Consider the following 22,800-nt stretch of genomic DNA (forward strand, 5'->3'; position numbering starts at 1 on the left):
TTTTTAAATCAAATATTTTTATAGGTGTCGTTGGTCAAGAACCAGTGCTCTTCAGCGGAACTATCAGAGAGAATATCATGTTGGGTGTTGAAGATGCAAGCGAGGAGAGCATGATTGAAGCCGCCAAGACTGCGCAGGCGCATCATTTCATAATGAAACTGGCCAATGTAAGTCAGAGACAAATCATGATATATTGCCGACTTTAACCGATAATTGCGGGTTCAAACCCTGGCAAGCACCGCTATACTCATGTGGTTAATTTGTGCTTATAATTGATCTCGTGCTCGGCGGTGAAGGAAAACATCGTGAAGAAACCTGCATGTGTCTAATTTCATTGAAATTCTGCCACATGTGTATTCCACCAACCGGCATTGGAGCAGCGTAGTGGAATATGTTCCAAACCTTCTCATCAAAGGGAGAGGAGGCCTTAGACCAGCATTGGGAAATTTACAAGCTGTTGTTGTTTTTGATATACATTTGTCTTAATTTTGAGGGGTCTTTTACAAAATTGATTACATAAATACCTTGTTTTGTGACGGTTATTTTTTAATAATCTCTGATAAAATGTACCCTTACAGTCTGTTGAGTTGAGTATATGTTATGGTGATAATTTGTCATCAGATAGCCCATTTATCAGTACACTCTCCTAAAAAAAAATTATGGTAGAATATAGTAGTAAAGTAGAATTTATTTTTAACATTTTATCAACAGGGCTATGACACTATACTCGGCGAAAAAGGAGCCCAACTCTCTGGGGGTCAGAAGCAAAGGGTGGCGATAGCTCGTGCGCTGTTACGGAAACCAGCCTTGCTCTTGCTCGACGAACCCACTTCAGCCCTGGATCCAACTGCTGAACGACAGGTGAGAAAATATACCTTAACTAAGTAAATGTTTTTCTCTCAATTACTAATCATTCATTCACAACTAGTTTTCGCCCGCGGTTCTCTCGCGTTTTAGGGGTTTGGTTTATATATATTAGGCAAAAAAGTAGCCTATGTCCTTCCTGCAAGTTTTATCAAATTCAGTTCAGCGAATTGGTAGTAAAAGAGCGATAGACAGACAGAGTAACTTTCACATTTATAATATTAGTACGGACACCATTGAACACTTTGTTGAATCAGTGATAGTCATCGTGTGAATTATACACGCAATGGAAATCATACAATGCCAAGTTTCCGAATCCGCAAAGCCAATAAATCTTACGTGGTAGCAAGGTATACATTTCTCTCAGACAACGCTCCGTTCATGGTCGAATTTGTTTGAAGAGTAATGTTCTTATGAAAATGAAAATTTTATGTTATGTTATGTATGTTTGTAATGTTATGTTATGTAATGTATGTTATGTTATGTTCCTATGAAAAAAACATGAAATTTCTGTTTTAATGTGGAATAATTTGTGTCATTCTAGGTACAAGCAGCTTTGGATGCCGCTAGCAAAGGAAGGACCACATTAGTCGTATCTCACAGGTTTGTATGACATAAAACAACCTTTTACACTTATTGTTGGGTAGGGATTAAAGGAACCCTGGTATCATGAGGTACAACTTTAAAAATTGGGTTTATTCGTTATTAAAAACTGTTGCATAATTTCAAAGATCTAAGCATACATAGGATAGGGACAGACAGCAGTGAACGATTTTGTTTTATACGAATGATAAACATTTTTAAACATTAATTTCTAATCTTTACTAACCGTGTAACCGATACGCAGTAAAATTACATTTGAATTAAGTTTTATTTTATAAGCGAGTCGAGTTGGACCAGTGGTTAGAACGCGTGCATTTTAACCGATGATTGCGGGTTCAAATGTGCTTAATTTGTCTTTATAATTCATGTCGTGCTCAGCGGTGAAGAAAAACATCGTGAGGAAACCTGCATGTGACAAATTTCACAGAAATTCTGCCACATGTGTATTCCACCAACCCGCATTGGAACAGCGTGGTGGAATATGTTCCAAACCTTTTCCTTAAAGGAGAGGAGGCCTTTAGCCCAGCAGTGGGAATTCACAGGCTGTTGTTGTTGTTGTTTATTTTATAGAAAAGATGTCCTTATCAGATATGTTATGGTTATTTTTGTTTCCATTCAGATTGTCGACGATAGTGAATGCGTCACGAATTGTGTACATCGAACAGGGCGCAGTGCTGGAACAAGGTACTCACTTGGAGCTGCTTGAAAAGAAGGGCGCCTACTGGCAACTGTTGCAAGATGATATGACACACAGGTGAGTAATCTTTATATAATACCATTCATCAATAAATCCTCCTTGGGGCATATCCGTTTCTATAATAAAATTACGAAGACATTTTTAACTTTGCCGTTTCATAAATCCAAATCGTTTGTAAAAAATAAAGTAGGTAAAGCAGGCATATTTTTCAATACAAGATTATATAAAAGAGCGTGGAATTAATACTTGTTGACTTCCAGGCAGGATATAATATTACATACATATAAAATTGCACTTTTGTACTAACACGGCTTTGTATTGGTAATTTTGAAAAAGATTATCTTCTGTAGAATCTACATTCCGAACGGATGGGAGCTTCACTTAATATAGTTTGAAAATGACGATTTAAAAGTGCTTGTAAAAACCTACTTCAAACCAGTTCATTTTAATTTTAAACCAATACATCGAATTTGATATGACACAAGCCCAAGGAAAGAAATAGGATGCTTTTTATACTTAAAACCTACTACCAATATTATACATATTTATCAAAGATTTCGTAACAGACGAATTTACTAAACTTTACCAATTATGTATTCCAAAATATTATGTTTGCCAGGAGCATAGCTGCATTACCTGAGTCTGTCAACGAGAATGAAGAGGTTCTCAAAGCTGAATCCGAAAGGAAGAGGAGTGTCATCAGACGTAACAGCAGCGTTTGTTCCATAGCTCACAGAGGTAAAGAGTTTACTTATAAGATGATGAGACCAAATAGGTTCGTGTAAGAAGTATTTATATAAAATGACGAGACCAAAAAGGTTCGCGTAATAAGTATTTATTGTTTTGTGTCTGAACTTTGTCCTTAACGTTTATACTCCTTTACGTGTATACCAAGACTAAGCCTCAATAACAAAGGCACGGTTTTTGATACTTTTTCCGACTCATTTAATAAGCTTTGTGGCAATGCGAAATGTAAATTGTTAATTATTGTAATCAGTATATACATATGTATTATGAGTTTGTTATTAAAGTTGAAAATAATGATTAATTTATACAAAACTCATAAGTAATAATACATTTTTAAACATTTTTAAAACGCCCGTGATTGGTCGGGTTTATGATGACGTCACTTGATTAACCTCTTTTACCTACTGTATGTGGATTACATGTACCACAGAATACAATACAGGCAAGTGAACGAACCCCACTGCAGTGCCATATTGTCAAAGTAACATATTCGCGCGCTATTTAAATATGGAATTTCAGCAAATATGTACTAGAAATAAAATAAAAAAACTTTTACCTTACTTTTACCTTTTACCTACCTGTACTCAATAATATAAAATGGATTTTAAAAACCAATCAAATAATAGGCTATTACGCAAATCGACGATCTTACGTCCTATTTCTTCTACAGCATCTGATTTTACTTTACAGAATCCTTCAGAAGAGACAGCTTCGTCCGAGGCAGTTTCCGTGTAGGTTCCATGGCAACTCAAGTTACGCCTGCACCAAACGTAATAATAGAACAGGTACGCTTTGTTTTATTAACAAACTAGCAACCCGACCCGGTTTCGCTCGGAAGCAATGCTGATATTAAAAATGTTTTTATTTACGATATCACTTCTAAATTGTAAATGTATTATACATACAAATCTTTCTCTTGAATCGATTTATTTTTGTTATTTTATATCATATATGTATATATAATTATAAATGTGTATTCCCATGCATATACGTATATATAATATTTTATCTATGTTTTTGTTTTATTATTATTACTATCGTATTTATTGTAAAATTTATTGTTACCGCCTTCATGACTTTCTGTTTGGCCTAAAGGTTGACTGGTAGAGAATGCCTTCAGGCATTAAGTCCGCCTTTTGTCACAACTTATGTTGTTGGTCAATAAAGTATTTAAATAAATAAATAAATAAATATTTTAAAAAAACCGTATCAAAATCCGTTGCATCACTTTTTAGATCTAAGCATATATAGGGACAGACAGCGGTAAGTGACATTGTTTTATACTATGTAATGATTTATCTTTCAGGAAGAAGACCCAAAGGATGAGAAAGAAATTAATGTATCAACTTGGCAACTCCTGAAGCTGAACAGCAAGGAATGGCCGCTCTTAGCTGGCGGAGGGCTGGCGTCTCTGCTAATCGGAGCCACAATGCCAATATTTGCGTTGCTCTTCTCTAAACTTTATGGGGTAAGGAATTGTTTATTTTTGACATCAACTAGTTGCCATAAATCTTTGATATGTCTAAGCATATTAAAAGCTTCAAGTTTCATTGAGATAAGAATATTCTCCTATCTGATTAAATAAATGGTCAATTACTACTACTATTCTTGGCTTTAAAATTCATTTGAGTTTATTATCTCAACCGTACCGATCAACCTCATTCGTGTCTTCTCCATCCCACATAACATTGGCGAAATAACCTGTGCCCTGCCGGCACAACTAAAAGCCATTAAACTAAGAATAGGGAATAGAAATAAATAGTCGCCATTCTTGGTGGAAAATAATCAGCTAAGCAGTACATATATGCTTCCCCCTTCCCTCCTCAAATATCTGATGGGTCAACCGAAAAGAATTCAATAGCAGAACAAACGAGAAGCCACTTTCCGAAAAACGGAAGTGGGCACTCTGGCACAGAGTATCAACTTCTGACTATAACCTGTTACCAGAATTTGAATTTAGAACCTCGGAATCTATGGCTTTAAAGTTTACAATACTCACAGACTTTAAAAAATAACTGTATTATTTATAGCACTGTCCGTTAACAAATAAAAATTTCCTTCTAGATGTTCTCGTGGCCAGACCCTGATGAAATTCTACGCCAGTCACAATTCTACGCGGGCATGTTCGCCTGTGCTGCGGCTGTCAGCGGCCTCGTGACGTTCCTCCAAGCTTGGCTCTTCGGCCTGGCTGGTGCCAAGCTCACAGACCGATTGAGGGTCATGACCTTCGAGAATTATTTGGTGCAGGTAAACTTTGGATAGACATTTGAGTCAAAATTGTAAACAAACTTACTAAGCAATATAGCGTCATATTGCTTAGTTTGTTTCCAGATGGATGTTTTTAAATATTATAACTCTTGGTACTCAACCAATTTTTGATTTAATAAGGACTACACGGCTAGAAAAGGAAAAAGTAAAGCAACTTTCTGTAAATGTCGTACTGCTGGGCTAAAGCCTCGTCTTCCTTTGAGTTTGAGAAGGATTGGATCTTATTTAACCATTAATTGAGGAATGGTAGATACACGTGTAGCAGAGTTTTGTTACAAATAGACAAGTGTTTTTCCACAATGTAAACCTTGCACTAGATGGATTATACACACAAAAAACCACATTAAAATTCAGTGGTGCTTGACTGAATCTGAACCCGCAATCAAAAGATTTATATTGACCCAAATAATTATATTTGAAAGATAATAATTATTTTAGTCTTTACGTTGATGAGCGATCGTTAAGAACATTGCTGCCCTGTAACCCATCAAATCTATATATGTAACTTTTTTAAAGGAGCAAGGTTGGTTCGACATCCCAACTAATTCCGTGGGAGCGCTGTGTGCACGTCTGGCTTCAGATTGCGCAGCGGTCCAAGGCGCTACAGGTACGATATCTGAATGTATAATATAAATAATGGTATTCCTGGTGGGTACCCATCCATACTACGCTTTTGTTTAAACTACTCTGCATGGATTAAAAACTTACAAATACCAATCCTAGTTCAAATTTCTAAGGACCCCAAAGGTAATTTCCAAAAACATAAATATGTTTTATTTAGTCGTTTAAGACTTTTCTATAAATTGAACTTTGAAAATTGCTCCTGTTAAAAAAACGACGATTTTTAACCCCCGACGCAAAAAGAGGGGTGTTATAACTTTGACGTGTCTGTCTGTCTGTCTGTGTGTCTGTCTGTCGCATCATAGCTCCCAAACGAATGAACCGATTTCAATTTAGTTTTTTTTTGTATTATAGGTGTTTTACGGGCGAGTGTTCTTAGGCATGTTTGATGAAAATCGGTTTAGCCGTTTAAAAATTATGGGACCGAGCGCTATTGTACAAAATAATAATAAGTGTTAGATAAAAGATGAGATAGGTAAGCATGTGACACTAATTAATTAGGTAGGAGCGGTCCCCCAACGCGAAGTTTTTTTTAAATATTAATACATACTTATACATATAGGTACTTTAGGAATAATTTTCTTTTATTATTTTTTACTTTTTAAAGGTAGCTTATGTTTTTTGTGGTGGGGGTTTCTGAAATTTTTAATTTAATTTTTTATTACTCTAATCACAAAGAATCTTAAAAACCTCTGAAATTCTTTCGACATTTCGTCTGAGGTCAGGATAATTGATATTCCGCAGCGGAAACGGTTTTTTGAATTTGACAAAGATCAAAATGATATTTTATTTAAGCATTATTTATACTATGGACAATCGTTCATTTTTATGTCACATGGTATTTCTCACCCTCAATTTTTCCACAGGCACTCGTCTTGGTACCATGCTGCAAGGAGTCAGTACAATGGTGCTTGGTATCGGTCTGGCATTGGCATACTCCTGGAAGATGACTCTTGTTAGCTTACTCAGTGTCCCATGTGTAAGTATATTATGATATATGTCTATTTTCTGTATAGCTTTGCCAATTTGAGGGAATTTATTGTTCTTATCATGACTATTAATAGTTCCTCATGTCATAAATATTAGGAGCTGTAGAATAATAATTGACGACCTCCGTGGTCGAGTAGTGTGTACACCGGTTTTCATGGGTACGCCACTCCGGGTTCGATTCCCGGCCGAGTCGATGTAGAAAATTCATTGGTGTTCTATGCTATCTTGGCTCTGGTTATTTGTGGTACCGTCGTTACTTCTGATTTTCCATAAAACAAGTGCTTTAGCTACTTACATTGGGATCAGAGGGTATGTGGTGTTGTCCAAAATTTATTTATTTATTTATAATTATTGACTTGGTAGTCTTGGCACAGTTGCTGTTCCTTCGACATACACATATAATTAAAATATATAATTTTGCCAATTCAATAATACAAATTATTTGTAAAAGATACATTAAAAAAAGATCGTCCCTCAAGTGTCCCTCCCGGACCGAAACAGTTTGTTTATTAACACATTTGCATGAGCTAAAATAGTTTGAGTTCGCTTTGTATAATATGTTTTTCTTTTGTTTTTTGAACTACCCACTATATTTTTCATTATTGACATTGAATGATTGTTAATTTTTTTTTATTTACTTGATTTCGTACTAGAACTGTATTCTCAGCTAACACTCCGGACAAATCCCGGTGATTTATGTAGTGTGTTATTACTGTTATTGTTTGTGAACTTATGTAAAATGGTTTAAATAAAATAAAGTTACTACCGTAAAGACTGACATTACTTTTCAAATGTATCTAATACATAAAAATGTGTAAAAATTTGTCTCTATTTTAAAAGGTCATTGGTGGAATATGTCTGGAAGGTTGGATAACGAAGAAATCAGAGATTAAGGAGCAACGTGCACTGGAAGGCGCGTCCAGACTGGCCACCGAAGCCGTTATCAATGTCCGCACTGTACATAGCTTGGGTAATAACACTAATTAATTACATTTCAAAATACTAGTATACCATAATAATATGGAGAAAAAAAAAAAGAAAGTAAAGTAACAGCCTGTAAATTACCCACCGCTGAGCTAAGGCCTACTCTCCCATTAACGAGAGGGTTTGGAACATATTCCACCAGGCTGTTCCAATGCGGGTTGGTGGAATGCACATGTGGCAGAATTTCAATGAAATTAAACACATGTAGATTTCTTCACGATGTTTTCCTTCACCACTGAGCACGAGATGAATTATAAACACAAATTAACCACATATATATATAGTGGGGCTTGCCTGGGTTTGAACCCGCAATCATCGATTAAGATGCACGCGTTCTAACCACTGGGTCATCTCGGCTCAATATGGAGTATTGTGTTGCATATCGATAGACTATCGAATATATCGATAGAATTGACATGTGTCTATCGATAGCTGACCGGGAGCATTACTATTGATACTATCGATAATATTGCAAAAAACATTACTTTTAAGCTAAATTATCGATAGCATCTACAGTATTGCAGCTATCGACAGTATAGCTCACGGAATTCCGGTACTCCGGGCACTAACATGACTTTGGCTCACTCAGCCTTCAAACCGGAACACAACAATACTGAGTACTGTTATTTGACGGAAGAATAAATGATGAGTGGGTGGTACCTACCCAGACGGGCTAGCACAAAGCCCTAACACCAATGTATTTTTTAAATATTGAAAAAGAGTCACTGAGTTTCTTGCCAGTTCTTGTCGGTTGAATCTACTTTCCAAACCGGTTGCAGCTTCACTTAGTATTACGTTAAATGACGATTCAAAAGTGCTTGTAAAAGCCAACTTGAATAAAGTATATTTTGATTGATTTACTCGTAAAACACTACTTATATAATCTAAATTATCAATTTGCAATTATCCAGGTGTTGAGTACGCGATCCTCAAGCGCTACCAACAAGCGCTGGAAGCGGCTGACGCGCAGAGCGGCGGGCGCTGGGTGCGCGGGCCGGTGTACGGGCTCTGCCTGTGCGCGCCCACGCTGGGCTACGCCGTGTCGCTGGCGTACGGCGGCTACCTCATAGCACGGGAGGACTTGAACTACGAATACGCCATATTGTAAGTTCCCACGCCTTATTATATTGACTTTATATTATCATAGCTCCTTTAATGCAATTAAGGTAAACAGTCCTTAGATTTACCTAATTCATGTCATTTGAGTTTCGTTTGAGTATAGACGTGTATTTTGTTTGTTCTTGATTTATTTTTTCTTGAAAAATTAAAATTAGCGAAATAAATAGTGGAATAAAATTAGGAGTGCATAAACTGCTGCAAGTAAACTGTTTCTATATGCATAAGTGAGATGTGCTGTTTTTGTAAATTTGCACCCTATCGTTACGTGAATAAGAGTGATTATTGTGGTTTCTGCTAATTCCAACTTATCATATCGTACAAGTGATTGAAATCAAGATCTATTTAGAAACACTTTAAGGGTGTAATTCCACTGCAGTCTGCTTGCAGTAACCATATCTTTGCGTTGCTGCGGCCCTGGTACTTTACTCGAATATGACAAGCCGAGCGAAGTCTCCGTCCCCCGCTACTCCTCCCGTCGTGGCTCGCCCAATGCATCACTGTGACTCCGATCCGGCGTTAAATGCGAATACCGACAAGGATGTAAACATTACGATGCGACCGAAGCGCAAGTTTGATGGTAATAATGATAAAGAATCGTTTTTAGCGGAGATGCGCATGATGTTTTTATCTTTTTCAAGGGAACAGGATAAAAAATTATCCACAATCCAAGACTCAATAAATGATATAAGGACACAAAACGCGGATATTATGAAAAATATTGAATTTTTATCACAGGAATATGACGAAATTAAGAACAAATTGTACATGTTTGAGGCTGAGCGAAAGGAACACCTAGCATATATTTCTACTCTCGAAAATAAAATCGAAAATATTGAAAAAAAGGCCCTAAGCTCGTGTGTCGAGATACGTAATATCACAAAACAAAAACAAAATGAAACAAAGAACGACTTAATTGAGATTCTTTTAAACGTGAGCTCTAAACTATCACTGAATATTCAATCCTCCAACATCAAGGATATATATCGCTCATACTCAAAAACCGAGGCCCATAAACCGATTGTTGTAGAATTTACAAGTGTGTTAATAAAAGAAGATCTCCTTTCGCATTTTAAAAAATATAATAAAGTGAACAACGGTCGGAGATTTAATTCAATGAACATCAACATGGCTGGGCCCTCGCGACCAATCTATATATCGGAGCTATTAACCAGAAAAAAAATAAAAGACTTTTTTTCTTGGCGCGAGATTTTGCAAAAACACACGAGTATTCCTTTTGTTGGACTTCCCGCGGATCTATATACCTACGTAAACAAGAGGGTGCCCCGCAGCATCGCATCGACTCGGAAGAAGACCTCTCAAAATTAAAGTCAATTGCTGTATGACTAGAAAATAATATTTTTTCGATAACTTCAAACTATCACAATATTGTAAATCGTTACTGTTCTTCTAATTTACGCATGTGTTTTAATGCTACGGTTTATGTTAATTTTATGTCATTTATAACTTTTATTTTAATTCCAAGAAAATCATACCCTTCTAAAAATGAAATAATATATCTACACTTTTATACTCTTATACACTATATTACATTACACTGTTTTATACAAATACCGACACATTTTAACACACAATATCACACACACGAACATTTTTGCAACTTAACTATGACTTATAGCAGCCTATTGAATTTATCAATATTTTTTACGCACCACTTTTTCACTCTTTTCAGTAGATTGATTGAATTGAATATGAAGTACAATTTTGTTTCTATTAATGTAATAAATTGTGGACTTTTTACTAGGTATAATAATCTTTTGTCAACCTTAGTTAGAAAATTATTCTGGTGCCAAGCTTTAATAGCTGTTAACTCACTTTACGTTAAATTGCAATTTTTAATTTATAGTCCTGGATTTTGATTGGAACAATATTAACTCTGATCTCCAAAATTTAGGAAACATGACTGCTTGTCAATGTGAAGCCGAAATGTGTAATTACATTACTGAAGATACGAACTCCTTTAAAATATTTCAAATGAATATACGCAGCATCAACTCAAATTACGATGGACTTCTAGTCCTATTGAAACGCATTAACGTACAGCTAGATATCATTGTCTTGACTGAGTGTTGGCTTAAGAATGTTGATCAAATACCTACTATAAGTGGTTATACGGCTCACTCTTCGAAAAATCATATTAATCGTAGTGACGGGGTCATTCTGTATGTTAGAAACGAACTCAAATATACTATATCTCATCCAAATTTAACTGACGCAAGTTCTTTAATATGTAATTTTAATGATCAATTCTGTCTCATAGCTATATATAGGTCCCCCTCTTTTAATCGAATCGACAATTTCATGAACAGTCTTACTACCTTATTTTCTAATACGAACAACCATAAATATCTTGTTGTTGTTGGTGACATAAATATAAATATTGCTCCATTAAGTAAAGACAATCGTTCGCATGAATACTTAGATCTCATTAGCAGTCATGGATTCTTGCCAACTCATTACCTTCCTACCCATGACAAAAGCTGTATTGACCATGTACTAATAAAAGCTCAACTTAAATGTACGACTCTTGTATTAGATCCATCTGTTACTGACCATTCTCCAGTTCTCGTTTGCCTTGACTTTAAAATTCCTAGACAGCATATTCCAAAAAATCGCTATTGCACTGACTATACATGCGTCAAAAAGTGCATAGATGAAATAAATTTTAATGATTTAATACATTCTCAGGACCCTAATATTGCAGCAAACACTTTAGTCGATACCCTGAGTAACGTTATTGAGACAAATACTAAAACTGTTCGTACGCCAAGGAGGAAAATAGTTATTAAGCCCTGGATCACTCCAGGGCTTCTTAGATGCATTAGACATCGAGACCGGCTTCACAGAAAGTATAAAAAATCACCTGATAATGAAATTTTAAGAACAACGTATTATAGATATAAAAATTTTTGCAATAATCTTTTAAAGCGACTCAAACTCAATTACGAAAATAATGAATTTAGAAAAGCTAAAAAGAATACAAAACAAACTTGGCAGGTTATTAAAAAAGTAACAAATATAGCTCAATCACCATCTCCCCCAATAGAACTTTTACAACTCCAGTCAAACCCTAAAACTTCTCTTAATTATATTAATAAATATTTTGTTGAGATAGGAAGTAAACTTGCGACTCAGATACAAGCTCAACCAAATTTTCCCTTGATGAAAGACACACATCTTACCTCCTCTCCTGTGAACTCTTTTGCTTTTTTACCGGTTGATCCGAAAGAAGTAGAAACCATTATTATAAATTTAAAAAATAGTGCAGTTGGTTGGGATGGGATCCCGATTTCCATTTTAAAATCTAGTCGTACTGCATTGGCTCCAGTAATCTCTAAAATCTGTAACCTCTGTCTTACTAAAGGTGTATTTCCTAATTGCTTTAAAAAGGCATTAGTTATTCCTATCTATAAGCAAGGCGAGAGAAACAGTGTCAACAATTACAGGCCTATATCAATGCTTTCGGCCCTATCGAAAATATTAGAGAAAATTATTAATAAAAGATTAGTTAATTATTTAGAATCACATAATCTCTTATCACCGAATCAATATGGCTTTCGAAAAGGTAAATGTACCGAAGACGCTGCACTTGACTTAACGGAATTTGTTACTAGGTCAATAGACCAGAAATTAAAATGTATCGGCATATTTTTGGACTTATCGAAAGCTTTTGACACTGTTTCTATTCCCCTGCTACTTTCAAAACTAGATAAAATGGGAATCCGGGGTTTTGCGCTGGATATTTTCAAAGATTATTTGTCTAATCGTACTCAGATAATTAAAATAAATGAATTTCGAAGCGATGAAATGCCTCTTACCTATGGTGTCCCCCAGGGTAGCATTCTTGGTCCCACGTTATTTCTCGTATACATAAATAATCTATGTCGACTTTGTATTCCTAACTGCAAAATTATAACCTATGCTGATGATACAGTTTTGCTTATCACAGGGGATACCTGGGAAAATACTTTCAGCAATGCTGAGCATGCTCTTAAACTGGTATCAGAATGGTTGTGTGCGAATTTATTGAGCTTAAACATCAACAAAAGTAAATTCCTCACCTTTTCGTCATCTAGTTCTTCTCTACCTGATGCTCATAAATGTATTTTAAAAGCACACAACTGTGACTCACTAAATTCTATCAACTGTTCTTGCCCTACTGTAGAGTATGCTTCTAATATAAAATATCTTGGACTACAAATTGATAACACTTTGTCTTGGAAATTACACATAACTAATCTAACTACCAAAATAAGAAAACTAGTATATATATTCAAAAATCTCAGAGCTTCCGCGGAAAGATCTACTATCTTCATGGTATATTATGCTATAGTTCAATCTTTACTTATGTATTGTATTACAGTATGGGGAGGAAGCAATAAAACATCCTTGTTACAGCTAGAAAGAGCTCAAAGGTCAATATTGAAAGTGATGACTAATAGATCCTATAGATTTCCGACAAACGAACTATATAATGATTGCAAGGTGTTATCCGTTCGACAGCTAGCTATTTATGAAACTGTTTTACGCAAACACAATACCCTAACTTATGTTGATAATCGTGATAAAAGGAGAGTAGATATAATATTCCAGATGGAAAAGCACAGAAGTAAACTTGCAGGAAGGCATTATTATATTATTAGCTCCAGATTATACAATAAAATTAACAAACTTATAAATATATATCATCTTAATAGAAATAAGTGTAAAAAAGTATTAAAAGAATGGTTGCTAGTAAAATCTTACGACGAAACTGAAAAGCTGCTTGAAGTCTTAGGTTCCTAGTAGACTCAAATACACCCACCCACAAACATGCACACTCCCCCCCTCTACACACACACACACACACACACACACACACACACACACACACACACATACACACACACACACACACACATACACACATCTCAAATATACGCATGCTCAATTTTACACATACCTACTACTAATTTTATTTTACTATACTAGTTACTAGTTATATTCTAAGTTAAAGCTAACGATACGTTTGGCATATACTATATTGTGTAGACTTTTTTTTCGCTATTTCACTTTTGTCAACTTGGTAAAATGAATCCTTTGTAACAGGAGAGTACTGTCGCCTGAAATACAGGTTTATACCTAGCTCAGGGACAGTAGATTCTATTTGCATATACCTTGTACCTTTATGCATTGCAATCAGATGTCAATGTCTATACAATTGTAATGTGTTTTGAATAAATAAAAATAAATAAAAAAAAAAAAAAAAAAAAAAAAAAAAAAAAAAAAAAAAAAAAAAATTTTCTGATAGCTCACCTATAGTGATTAGTATTAATAAAATTCCAAATCCCAAAAAGAAAAATTAAAGGCGGTTTAATTCAGTTTCGCGCGCTTTTGTTTTTTTTTTTTTATTTGTCAGTTTATGGATAAAGGAATCTCCTTATTATATTTTATCTTTTTGTTTAATTATTGAATGATAAAATGATTCGGAAGAAATAGATTCGGATTTTATATAGTGTATGTTGTTCTCAGGGTATCTGAAGCCCTAATCTACGGAGCATGGATGTTAGCTGAAGCCCTCTCGTTTGCACCGAACTTCGCAGCCGCGCGGCGCTCCGGAGCCCGCATCATCCGTGCTCTACAGCGCAAGCCACTTGTACAAAGTGAACCAACAGCAGCTGACGATCCAGAATGGGTAAATAATCACACTATCCTGGCTTAGCAAATACCTTCGTCCCCTGAAGACAGCTCGCGAATAAAACACTTTCCGAAAGAGACCATGGATGCTGATCCGCGCAAAGAACGGTCACCCTAGTCGGTAGGATTCCCACATAACCTCCGTGATAATATAGCGATATAGTCAGATTGTAATCTAACGAGTTTTGTAATCTTACGATGACATATACATAGGTTTTCGCGGGAACGCCACTCCGAGGTCCATCCGAGTCGATGTAGAAAAAGTTCATTAGTTTTCTATGTCGTCTCGGGTCTGGGTGTTTGTGTACCGTCGTTACTTCTGATTTTCCATAACACGAGTGCTTTAGCTACTCACATTGGGATCAGAGTAATGTATGTGATGTTGTCCAATATTTATTTATTTATAACCTCATTCGGGGCCTGGATACCTTTTTTATACATCTCCAACTAGGCATATGCCTACCATGCTTTATGGGCTTAATTGTATGAAGAACAATTCCGTTTCATTTGGTTACTGACACGCGTGAAGTTTAAGCCAAAATACTACCCACACGAGCTTTAAAGCTCTCAATAACAACAACAGCCTGTAAATTTCCCACTGCTGCGCTAAGGCCTCCTCTCCCTTTGAGGTGAAGCTGTTTCAATTCGAGTGGTTGGAATACACATTTGGCAGAATTTCTATGAAATTTGACATGCAGGTTTCCTCACGATGTTTTCCTTCACTGCCGAGCACGAGATGAATTTTATAAGCACAAATTAAGCACATGAATTTTCATTGCTGCTTGCCTGAATTTGAACCCGCAATCATCGTCAGGTCTAATTGAACCGAAATTTTCTAATATAATATATTTTCTATTACACAGATAGCGACAGGAAAGCTGGACTTCAAAGATATACATTTCCGCTATCCCACCAGACCCAATGTACCAGTTTTAAACGGTTTGAACCTAAGCCTGCCCCCTGGGAAGACTCTGGCGCTGGTTGGACCATCTGGGTGCGGAAAGTCTACGGTCATGCACTTGCTGATGAGGAATTATGACCCCCTTCAAGGAGTCGTGGTATGATATCTATTCTTATATTAAAAATACGATAGTAACTATCTATCTGTCGCTCTTTCACGCCTAAACTACTGAACCAATTTCGATGAAATTTGATATGAGCAAGATTAAACCAAAAGAGGACACACTACTTAAATAAGTAGACTATCCATATCAACAACCCCCTTAAATGCAAGCGAATCCGCGGTTAACGACTAGATAACAATATATTTATAAAGATATATGTTTTATTTTAAGTTTCTGTATAATAGTACAGGATCCGGGGCCTATTTTGTCACTTGATTACTATCAAGCTAATTTTCCGTGAGTAGCTTCATTTTGATAAGACGCCCAACAATTTCCTGTGCGAAAATTCTCGATATTGGTAGCTAACAGAGGTGGCAATAATAAAATATGTCGATTTGATGATTCTCAAATATTAATTACTAACTGGATTGTTTTTTATTAAATCTTAAGATAATTATCTAAATTATTTGAAAAAATATTTGTCCTACAAAATCTATGGTTTCATCAAAGAGTCCTCCCCCTCCAACATGTATTGATAACGAGATCACCAAAAATTATTACTAACCAGCTGATTTTTTTTTTATTACTTAGTTAATATATATATATAATGTCACGGTCATATTGTCCTACAAATTCCGTGGTATGTTATCCCGGTCCTACGGTCAGAAATTGTTAATACCATAAGACCATTTTTCTCATTACTAACTGTAGGACAAAAATATTACATAATAGGTTAGTGTGTTCAGTGCCCAAATAAAACAATGTCCTACAAAAAAACAGGTATGTATCACTAGTCCGACAAAAATTGTCATTTTTTCGTTTTCCGATTTCTAACATAAGATACAGTGAGAAAATCTTTTCAACCGACTTCAAAAAGGAGGAGGTTATCAATTAGTCTGTATTTTTTTTTTTTTTTTTTTATGTTTGTTACCTCATAACTTTTTACTGGGTGGACCGATTTTGATAATTTTTTTTTTGTTTGAAAGGTAGTGCTTCCCGTGGGGACCCATTTTTTTTTTTTTTTTTCCGATGATGGTATCCGTATGAAAACGACATAAGTCTTAAATTTGCATTATGTATATGCGCGACAAATAGGTGAATAACTCAAAATCACGTTAAACAATTTTGATGATTCTTTTTTTATTATAAAGGATATACTTTAAGGGTAGTTTAGTGAAAGTTTGGTAAGGTTCTGAGCATAGGATCCATGACAAATTAAGGGAACGGGAGGAAACGGAACAATTCTCAGGAGCACGTTAGCAATACTCGGTCGAATCTTTTATTTATGGGTTACTTGGATATTTGAATCACCTTCCGGAACGTGATTATGTTTATGTAATTGTCATAATCGAATATTATAATCAACTAGCGACCCGCCCCGACTTCTCACGGGTGCAATACTGATACTAAATATACTAAAGAATTTGTTTATTTACGACATCACATTGCAAACTTCTAAAATTTTCAGTGTTTCTTTACTATATTGTTCATTTATTATATACACAAACCTTCCCCTTGAATTACACTATCTATTAAAAAAAATCGCATCAAAATCCGTTGCGTAGTTTTAAAGATATAGGGACAGAGAAAGCGACTTTGTTTTATACTGTGTATTGACGGAACTCCTAAACGACTTACAGTTAGGGTGCGATTTGGGGCAGAATTTCTTTTTGTCTTTAATCAAATTTTGTGTATATGATGTGATGTCATATGATGTACGACAAAGCATAAAAATAGCTCTTCTGCAAAGTTTTTTTACTGAGGTCGATTACAGCTCATTCGAGGGTGGTACCTTGTAGTTTATGCCGCATGACGTATTAAAACCGCATTTTCGAAAGTCTATTTTTGCTTTATTCGAAAGTTTCTTTTGAAATTGTCCCTGAAGTAGTTTCTGATTCATACAAACGGCACGCTTAATCTATCCATATTAAGAAAAAAATGTTAGTCTACATTAGCTTCACTTAAAATCAAAAAATAAATAAAATTTTAACAAAAAGAAAAACCGACTTCAAACAAAACAGTATTTTAAAACAAATTAAAATGCACTAAAAAGTAATAAAAAATAATTGCATATTTAACATATTTTTGAGAGTCCTCCTAGGTAAAATGAAATGAAAAATATTGGACTACTTAAAAGTCGATTTACGATTATATAATGTAGTTATAATTATTGCTATATTTGGAGTCGGTGTCATATTTGATTTCACTCGAAATTCTTTGTAACAAGAGGAATGATAACCTATTACTTCGTCATTCCAATTTTCAGGTAATATAACATCTCCATATTTATGTTGATGATGTTTTCGAGCAGATAAAAAAGTTTTACAGGAAAGCCAAATGTCTGCATTAAACTTCTTCACTTCTTCCCTTTTCTCTCGGAAAGTAGGATTTTCACAAAGCAAATTACACAAAAAACACTCCATAATTATTTTGCAGCACGTGAACTGAAAAATGCTTACTAACACACAATTTTTACTCCGTCGTAGTAGGTATCCCACAAACGTGGGATACCTACTACGACGGAGTAAAAATGCTCTGCGCACGCGTAACGGCGTGAATCAGCTGTTGTAGAAAAATACAGAAACCCAAGCGGCACAAAGTTTTCTTTGTTATTGTTTTGTTTAATTTCAGTTGGCGTTCAGTAATTTTTTAACTTATTGTTAAGTGAAATCTACCGAAAAGTCAAGATTTTTTTTTCTCACGCTTGAGAAATAAATTGATTTTTAATTTCATGACTTTCCAATATATATTCAATTGGAGCACCGCAATAGCGTACCACGCTATTTTTACATTTATGATCTGTACTACTACTTTCGACCGTAGGACCGGGATAACATACCACGGAATTTGTAGGACAATATGACCGTGACATTATATATATATATTAACTAAGTAATAAAAAAAAAATCAGCTGGTTAGTAATAATTTTTGGTGATCTCGTTATCAATACATGTTGGAGGGGGAGGACTCTTTGATGAAACCATAGATTTTGTAGGACAAATATTTTTTCAAATAATTTAGATAATTATCTTAAGATTTAATAAAAAACAATCCAGTTAGTAATTAATATTTGAGAATCATCAAATCGACATATTTTATTATTGCTACCTCTGTTAGCTACCAATATCGAGAATTTTCGCACAGGAAATTGTTGGGCGTCTCATCAAAACGATGCTATTCACGAAGATTCAGCTTGATAGTAATTATTTTTACATCAATGATCTGTACTACTACTTTTGACCGTAGGACCGGGATAACATACCACGTAATTTGTAGGACAATATGACCGTGACATTATATATATATATTAACTAAGTAATAAAAAAAAAATCAGCTGGTTAGTAATAATTTTTGGTGATCTCGTTATCAATACATGTTGGAGGGGGAGGACTCTTTGATGAAACCATAGATTTTGTAGGACAAATATTTTTTCAAATAATTTAGATAATTATCTTAAGATTTAATAAAAAACAATCCAGTTAGTAATTAATATTTGAGAATCATCAAATCGACATATTTTATTATTGCCACCTCTGTTAGCTACCAATATCGAGAATTTTCGCACAGGAAATTGTTGGGCGTCTTATCAAAATGAAGCTACTCACGGAAAATTAGCTTGATAGTAATCAAGTGACAAAATAGGTCCCGGATCCTGTACTATAACCGATACGAACGTGTCGAACGATTTTTAAGGTTTATTTGGCTTTGCATAATATATATACTATAAGTATAATATATAATATAGATAACAAGGCTAGAAAAATATGTTTTCATACGAGCATGATAGTATATCTTGCTAAAATTTTGGCCACTAAGCGAACAGTAGCTATAACAGTAGTATAAATATATAAAACAGCTACCACTTACTTCTCGACGAAACCTCGATAGTGCATTTGAAGCATTCCCCGCTCAATAAAAATTTCGATTCTTTTATTATTGTTATGTTTTTCAGAAACTAGACGACCGTGACATAAAGCGGGACATATCGCTGTCCCGCCTTCGCGCCCAGCTGGGCCTGGTACAACAGGAGCCTGTGATGTTCGAGCGCTCAATACGAGACAACATCGCGTACGGCGACAACACGCGCCAAGTCACGAATGAGGAGATCATCGCTGCGTCTAAACTTGCCAACGTCCACGGTTTCGTTGCCAGCCTGCCATTGGTCAGTTTATTTTAATAATTTATTTATTTAATAAGTACACTAACAATATACATATTAATTGATGGCTTACACAATATCCAAAAAAAGAAAAACAACTTCTGATATGCACGTCGATTACAAGTGTACATAACATTCATAGTGTATCGTGTCAACATATTTGTTTAAAGTTGAAATTAAAATATATTATACAATTTAAAAAAAAATTGACCTATGCTATCGTCGTTTATAAAGATAATAACTAAATAATATAACAGAAAAACAAAGAATAAAGAAAACAAAAAACAACAGGAATTTAAGGCACTATTTAGCTAACAAAAAGTAATCCATGAGCTTTTTTTTAAAAGTAATGAAGATATCATGAAAGATGCCAATGCCATGTATAACTTTTGTCAATTCAGCAAATTATGTACTTCCATGTCAATTTTCCCTTTGAAGAAGACTTTTTCAAAATTCTCCACCCATATTTATTGGTAGGGGATGGACAAATGGACTATGATGGTAAATGGTCACCACCCCTAGAGACATTCGTGATGTGAGGCCATTAACCACATATCTCATCAGCAATGGTTTAACAAACTTGGTAACTAAGTTTTTATGTCCCTTATGCCGTAAAAAAAAAGAAGAATCTTGATTGCAATTTACCAAACTATTAAAAAAAAATTAAAGTAAATTTATATCGACAAAATCCGTCTTCTGAATAAACGCGAAGATTTCAACTTGAAGTTAATATTGTTAGTACTGTTAACGTATCAACGAAAAGACGTTTTATATTCTTCATTATAATGGCGTGCTTCATCTGGCTCCAATTTTGTATCGCCTGAGCAAAAGAACATATTAGCTAAGAAACAACAAAATCGAATCAGTTGCATATTAATCATTTATGAACAGTCATATTAAATGATTATCATTAAAATTTAGTTAAATTTGAACGCAGGGCTACGACACCGTGCTTGAAGCTGGTAGTGCAGCGCTTTCTGGAGGTCAGAAGCAAAGAGTGGCCATCGCTCGAGCGCTGCTGAGGAATCCGAGAGTACTCCTGCTGGATGAGGCTACCTCTGCACTCGATGCAGCCAGTGAGAAGGTATGTATTTTTTAAAACATAGGTTGGACCAAAAATGGGCCAGCTGATGGTAGGTCACCAGTGCCCATAGAAAATGGTAAGAAATACTAACCAATCTTCAACAACACCAATGCACCAACCTTGGGAAGGAAGATGATATGTCTCTTGAGCCTGTAGTTATGCTCGCTCGCTCACCCTCGAAACAAGAAACTAACAATACTGAGTGTGCCTTGTATATATCTTATTATGATAGGAAGATTAGTAATATGATTAGCGAGGTATATATACTGAGATGAATTTGTACAGATACCTACCACCTAATACATATTAGTTGAGCTAGAAAATTAGATAAAGCTAGATTATTATATTGCACGTTATATAATATCGACAGAAAAAAATAACTTATTTTTTTATAGATCATATTTTTAATCACAAACACATTCATTAAAGGGGCAGGTTCTGTTTTAAGTAGTATTTCTCAATGTAATGCCGTACTCTGGCTTTTAACCGGCTTTCAGTGGTGAAGGTAAACTCAAGTGAGGCTTGGGCCCAGCTGTGGGATATACGTAATCGATTCGGCCTTGAAATGTAATGATTACATGGGTGATGATTTAATTTCCAGGTCGTACAAGCAGCGTTAGAAGTCGCAGCTAAAGACAGAACGACAGTCATAATCGCCCATCGCCTGGCCACAGTGCGCCACGCTGACGTCATATGTGTTGTTGATAAGGGTACGTATTCAAACTAACGTCTTTAATTAACAAGAAAATGTACAATGATCATTATTGAGTTCATTTTTAATTACTATTTACAATATTGTAACATGATGATGTATTAGTGCTTTTATAAGTCTACTTAAATAAAGAATATTTTCTTTGATTTTATTTTGAATCTGATACAACTTGACTTAGACAATTTTACTATTTTTTATAAATATTTAAAAAAGTATTACTAACTGTTTGCAATATATAGTACGACACAACTTAGATGTAGCATCGGTAAAATTCGTAAAACCGATCACATCCGAATTGAGTACGCTATCCCAAATTATCAATATTTATTTCTTATGTGATAATGATCTTAACACAAACGTAATAACTTTTAATATCATATGACCTTATATACTTATTTGTCAATTTGAAATGTCACTGACGCAAGAATCCATAGCGACGAATAGCGTACAATGGCGCGATAGGGAGCTATTTCTATGGGTTGTGAAAATCGACAGTAATCGGTTTTATTGAATTTATCGATGCTACATCTAAGTTGTGTCGTACTATATTTGCAATTATAGCAAACAACAAATTGAAACGTATATATATGACTTATTTAATTAAATAATATACATTTACTAAGCTAATTAAATATATATTTATTCATTTAATTTCTCATCTTGACCATGCATACTATGCGTCCCTTTACGATTCTATATTACTCTTAATAATTATACATTTTACTAATATATGTTTTTCTATTCAGGCGTCATAGCTGAAAGCGGTTCGCACGACGAATTGGTCCGAAAACGAGGCTTATACTGGGAATTACTACAACAGCAGGGACCGTTAGAGGCTAACTCATAACAGACGCCATCTTAGTTAATTTACTTAGATACTTTAAACTTAGCTGCTATTGTACCACTGTTATGAATATACCTTTTGAATTTGGCGCCATATTGGTTTAATGTCAAAAAAGATTAAACCGTATTTGACAATATTTTATAAAACGTTAAAATTAGAGGTATATTCGTTGTACTATTACTTCTCTCTTTTCGTTAGTATAACTTTCTCTCTCTGCCATAATAATGATTTAGTACGCATGATTAGTCATCATTGCTCATTTCGAAGCCAGTTGTACTAAATTAAAAAAAAAAACTTCAAAATAATCTACTTTTTAAAACAGCGAAAATACTTATCACAAGTCTTACGAG

At 34.9% G+C, this 22,800-nt stretch overlaps 1 protein-coding gene across 1 annotated transcript in view; it reads left to right on the forward strand.

The window, feature by feature from the left end:
* LOC124541907 (multidrug resistance protein homolog 49-like) overlaps window positions 1-22,800 on the forward strand; it is a 94,282-nt gene extending 71,482 nt beyond the window's left edge. The window contains exons 10-27 of the mRNA XM_047119828.1: window positions 25-167; window positions 712-861; window positions 1,409-1,467; window positions 2,087-2,221; window positions 2,784-2,902; window positions 3,602-3,696; window positions 4,218-4,379; window positions 4,976-5,158; window positions 5,696-5,786; window positions 6,667-6,779; window positions 7,631-7,760; window positions 8,686-8,878; window positions 14,423-14,585; window positions 15,451-15,645; window positions 19,604-19,813; window positions 20,748-20,894; window positions 21,496-21,604; window positions 22,353-22,800. Coding sequence (XP_046975784.1) covers window positions 25-167; window positions 712-861; window positions 1,409-1,467; window positions 2,087-2,221; window positions 2,784-2,902; window positions 3,602-3,696; window positions 4,218-4,379; window positions 4,976-5,158; window positions 5,696-5,786; window positions 6,667-6,779; window positions 7,631-7,760; window positions 8,686-8,878; window positions 14,423-14,585; window positions 15,451-15,645; window positions 19,604-19,813; window positions 20,748-20,894; window positions 21,496-21,604; window positions 22,353-22,453 — 2,498 coding nt within the window. The 3' untranslated portion in view covers window positions 22,454-22,800. The remainder of the gene's footprint in view (window positions 1-24; window positions 168-711; window positions 862-1,408; window positions 1,468-2,086; window positions 2,222-2,783; window positions 2,903-3,601; window positions 3,697-4,217; window positions 4,380-4,975; window positions 5,159-5,695; window positions 5,787-6,666; window positions 6,780-7,630; window positions 7,761-8,685; window positions 8,879-14,422; window positions 14,586-15,450; window positions 15,646-19,603; window positions 19,814-20,747; window positions 20,895-21,495; window positions 21,605-22,352) is intronic.

The sequence above is a fragment of the Vanessa cardui genome, chromosome 29 (assembly GCF_905220365.1).
Source record: "Vanessa cardui chromosome 29, ilVanCard2.1, whole genome shotgun sequence".
In the NCBI taxonomy this organism is placed as follows: Eukaryota; Metazoa; Arthropoda; class Insecta; order Lepidoptera; family Nymphalidae; genus Vanessa; species Vanessa cardui.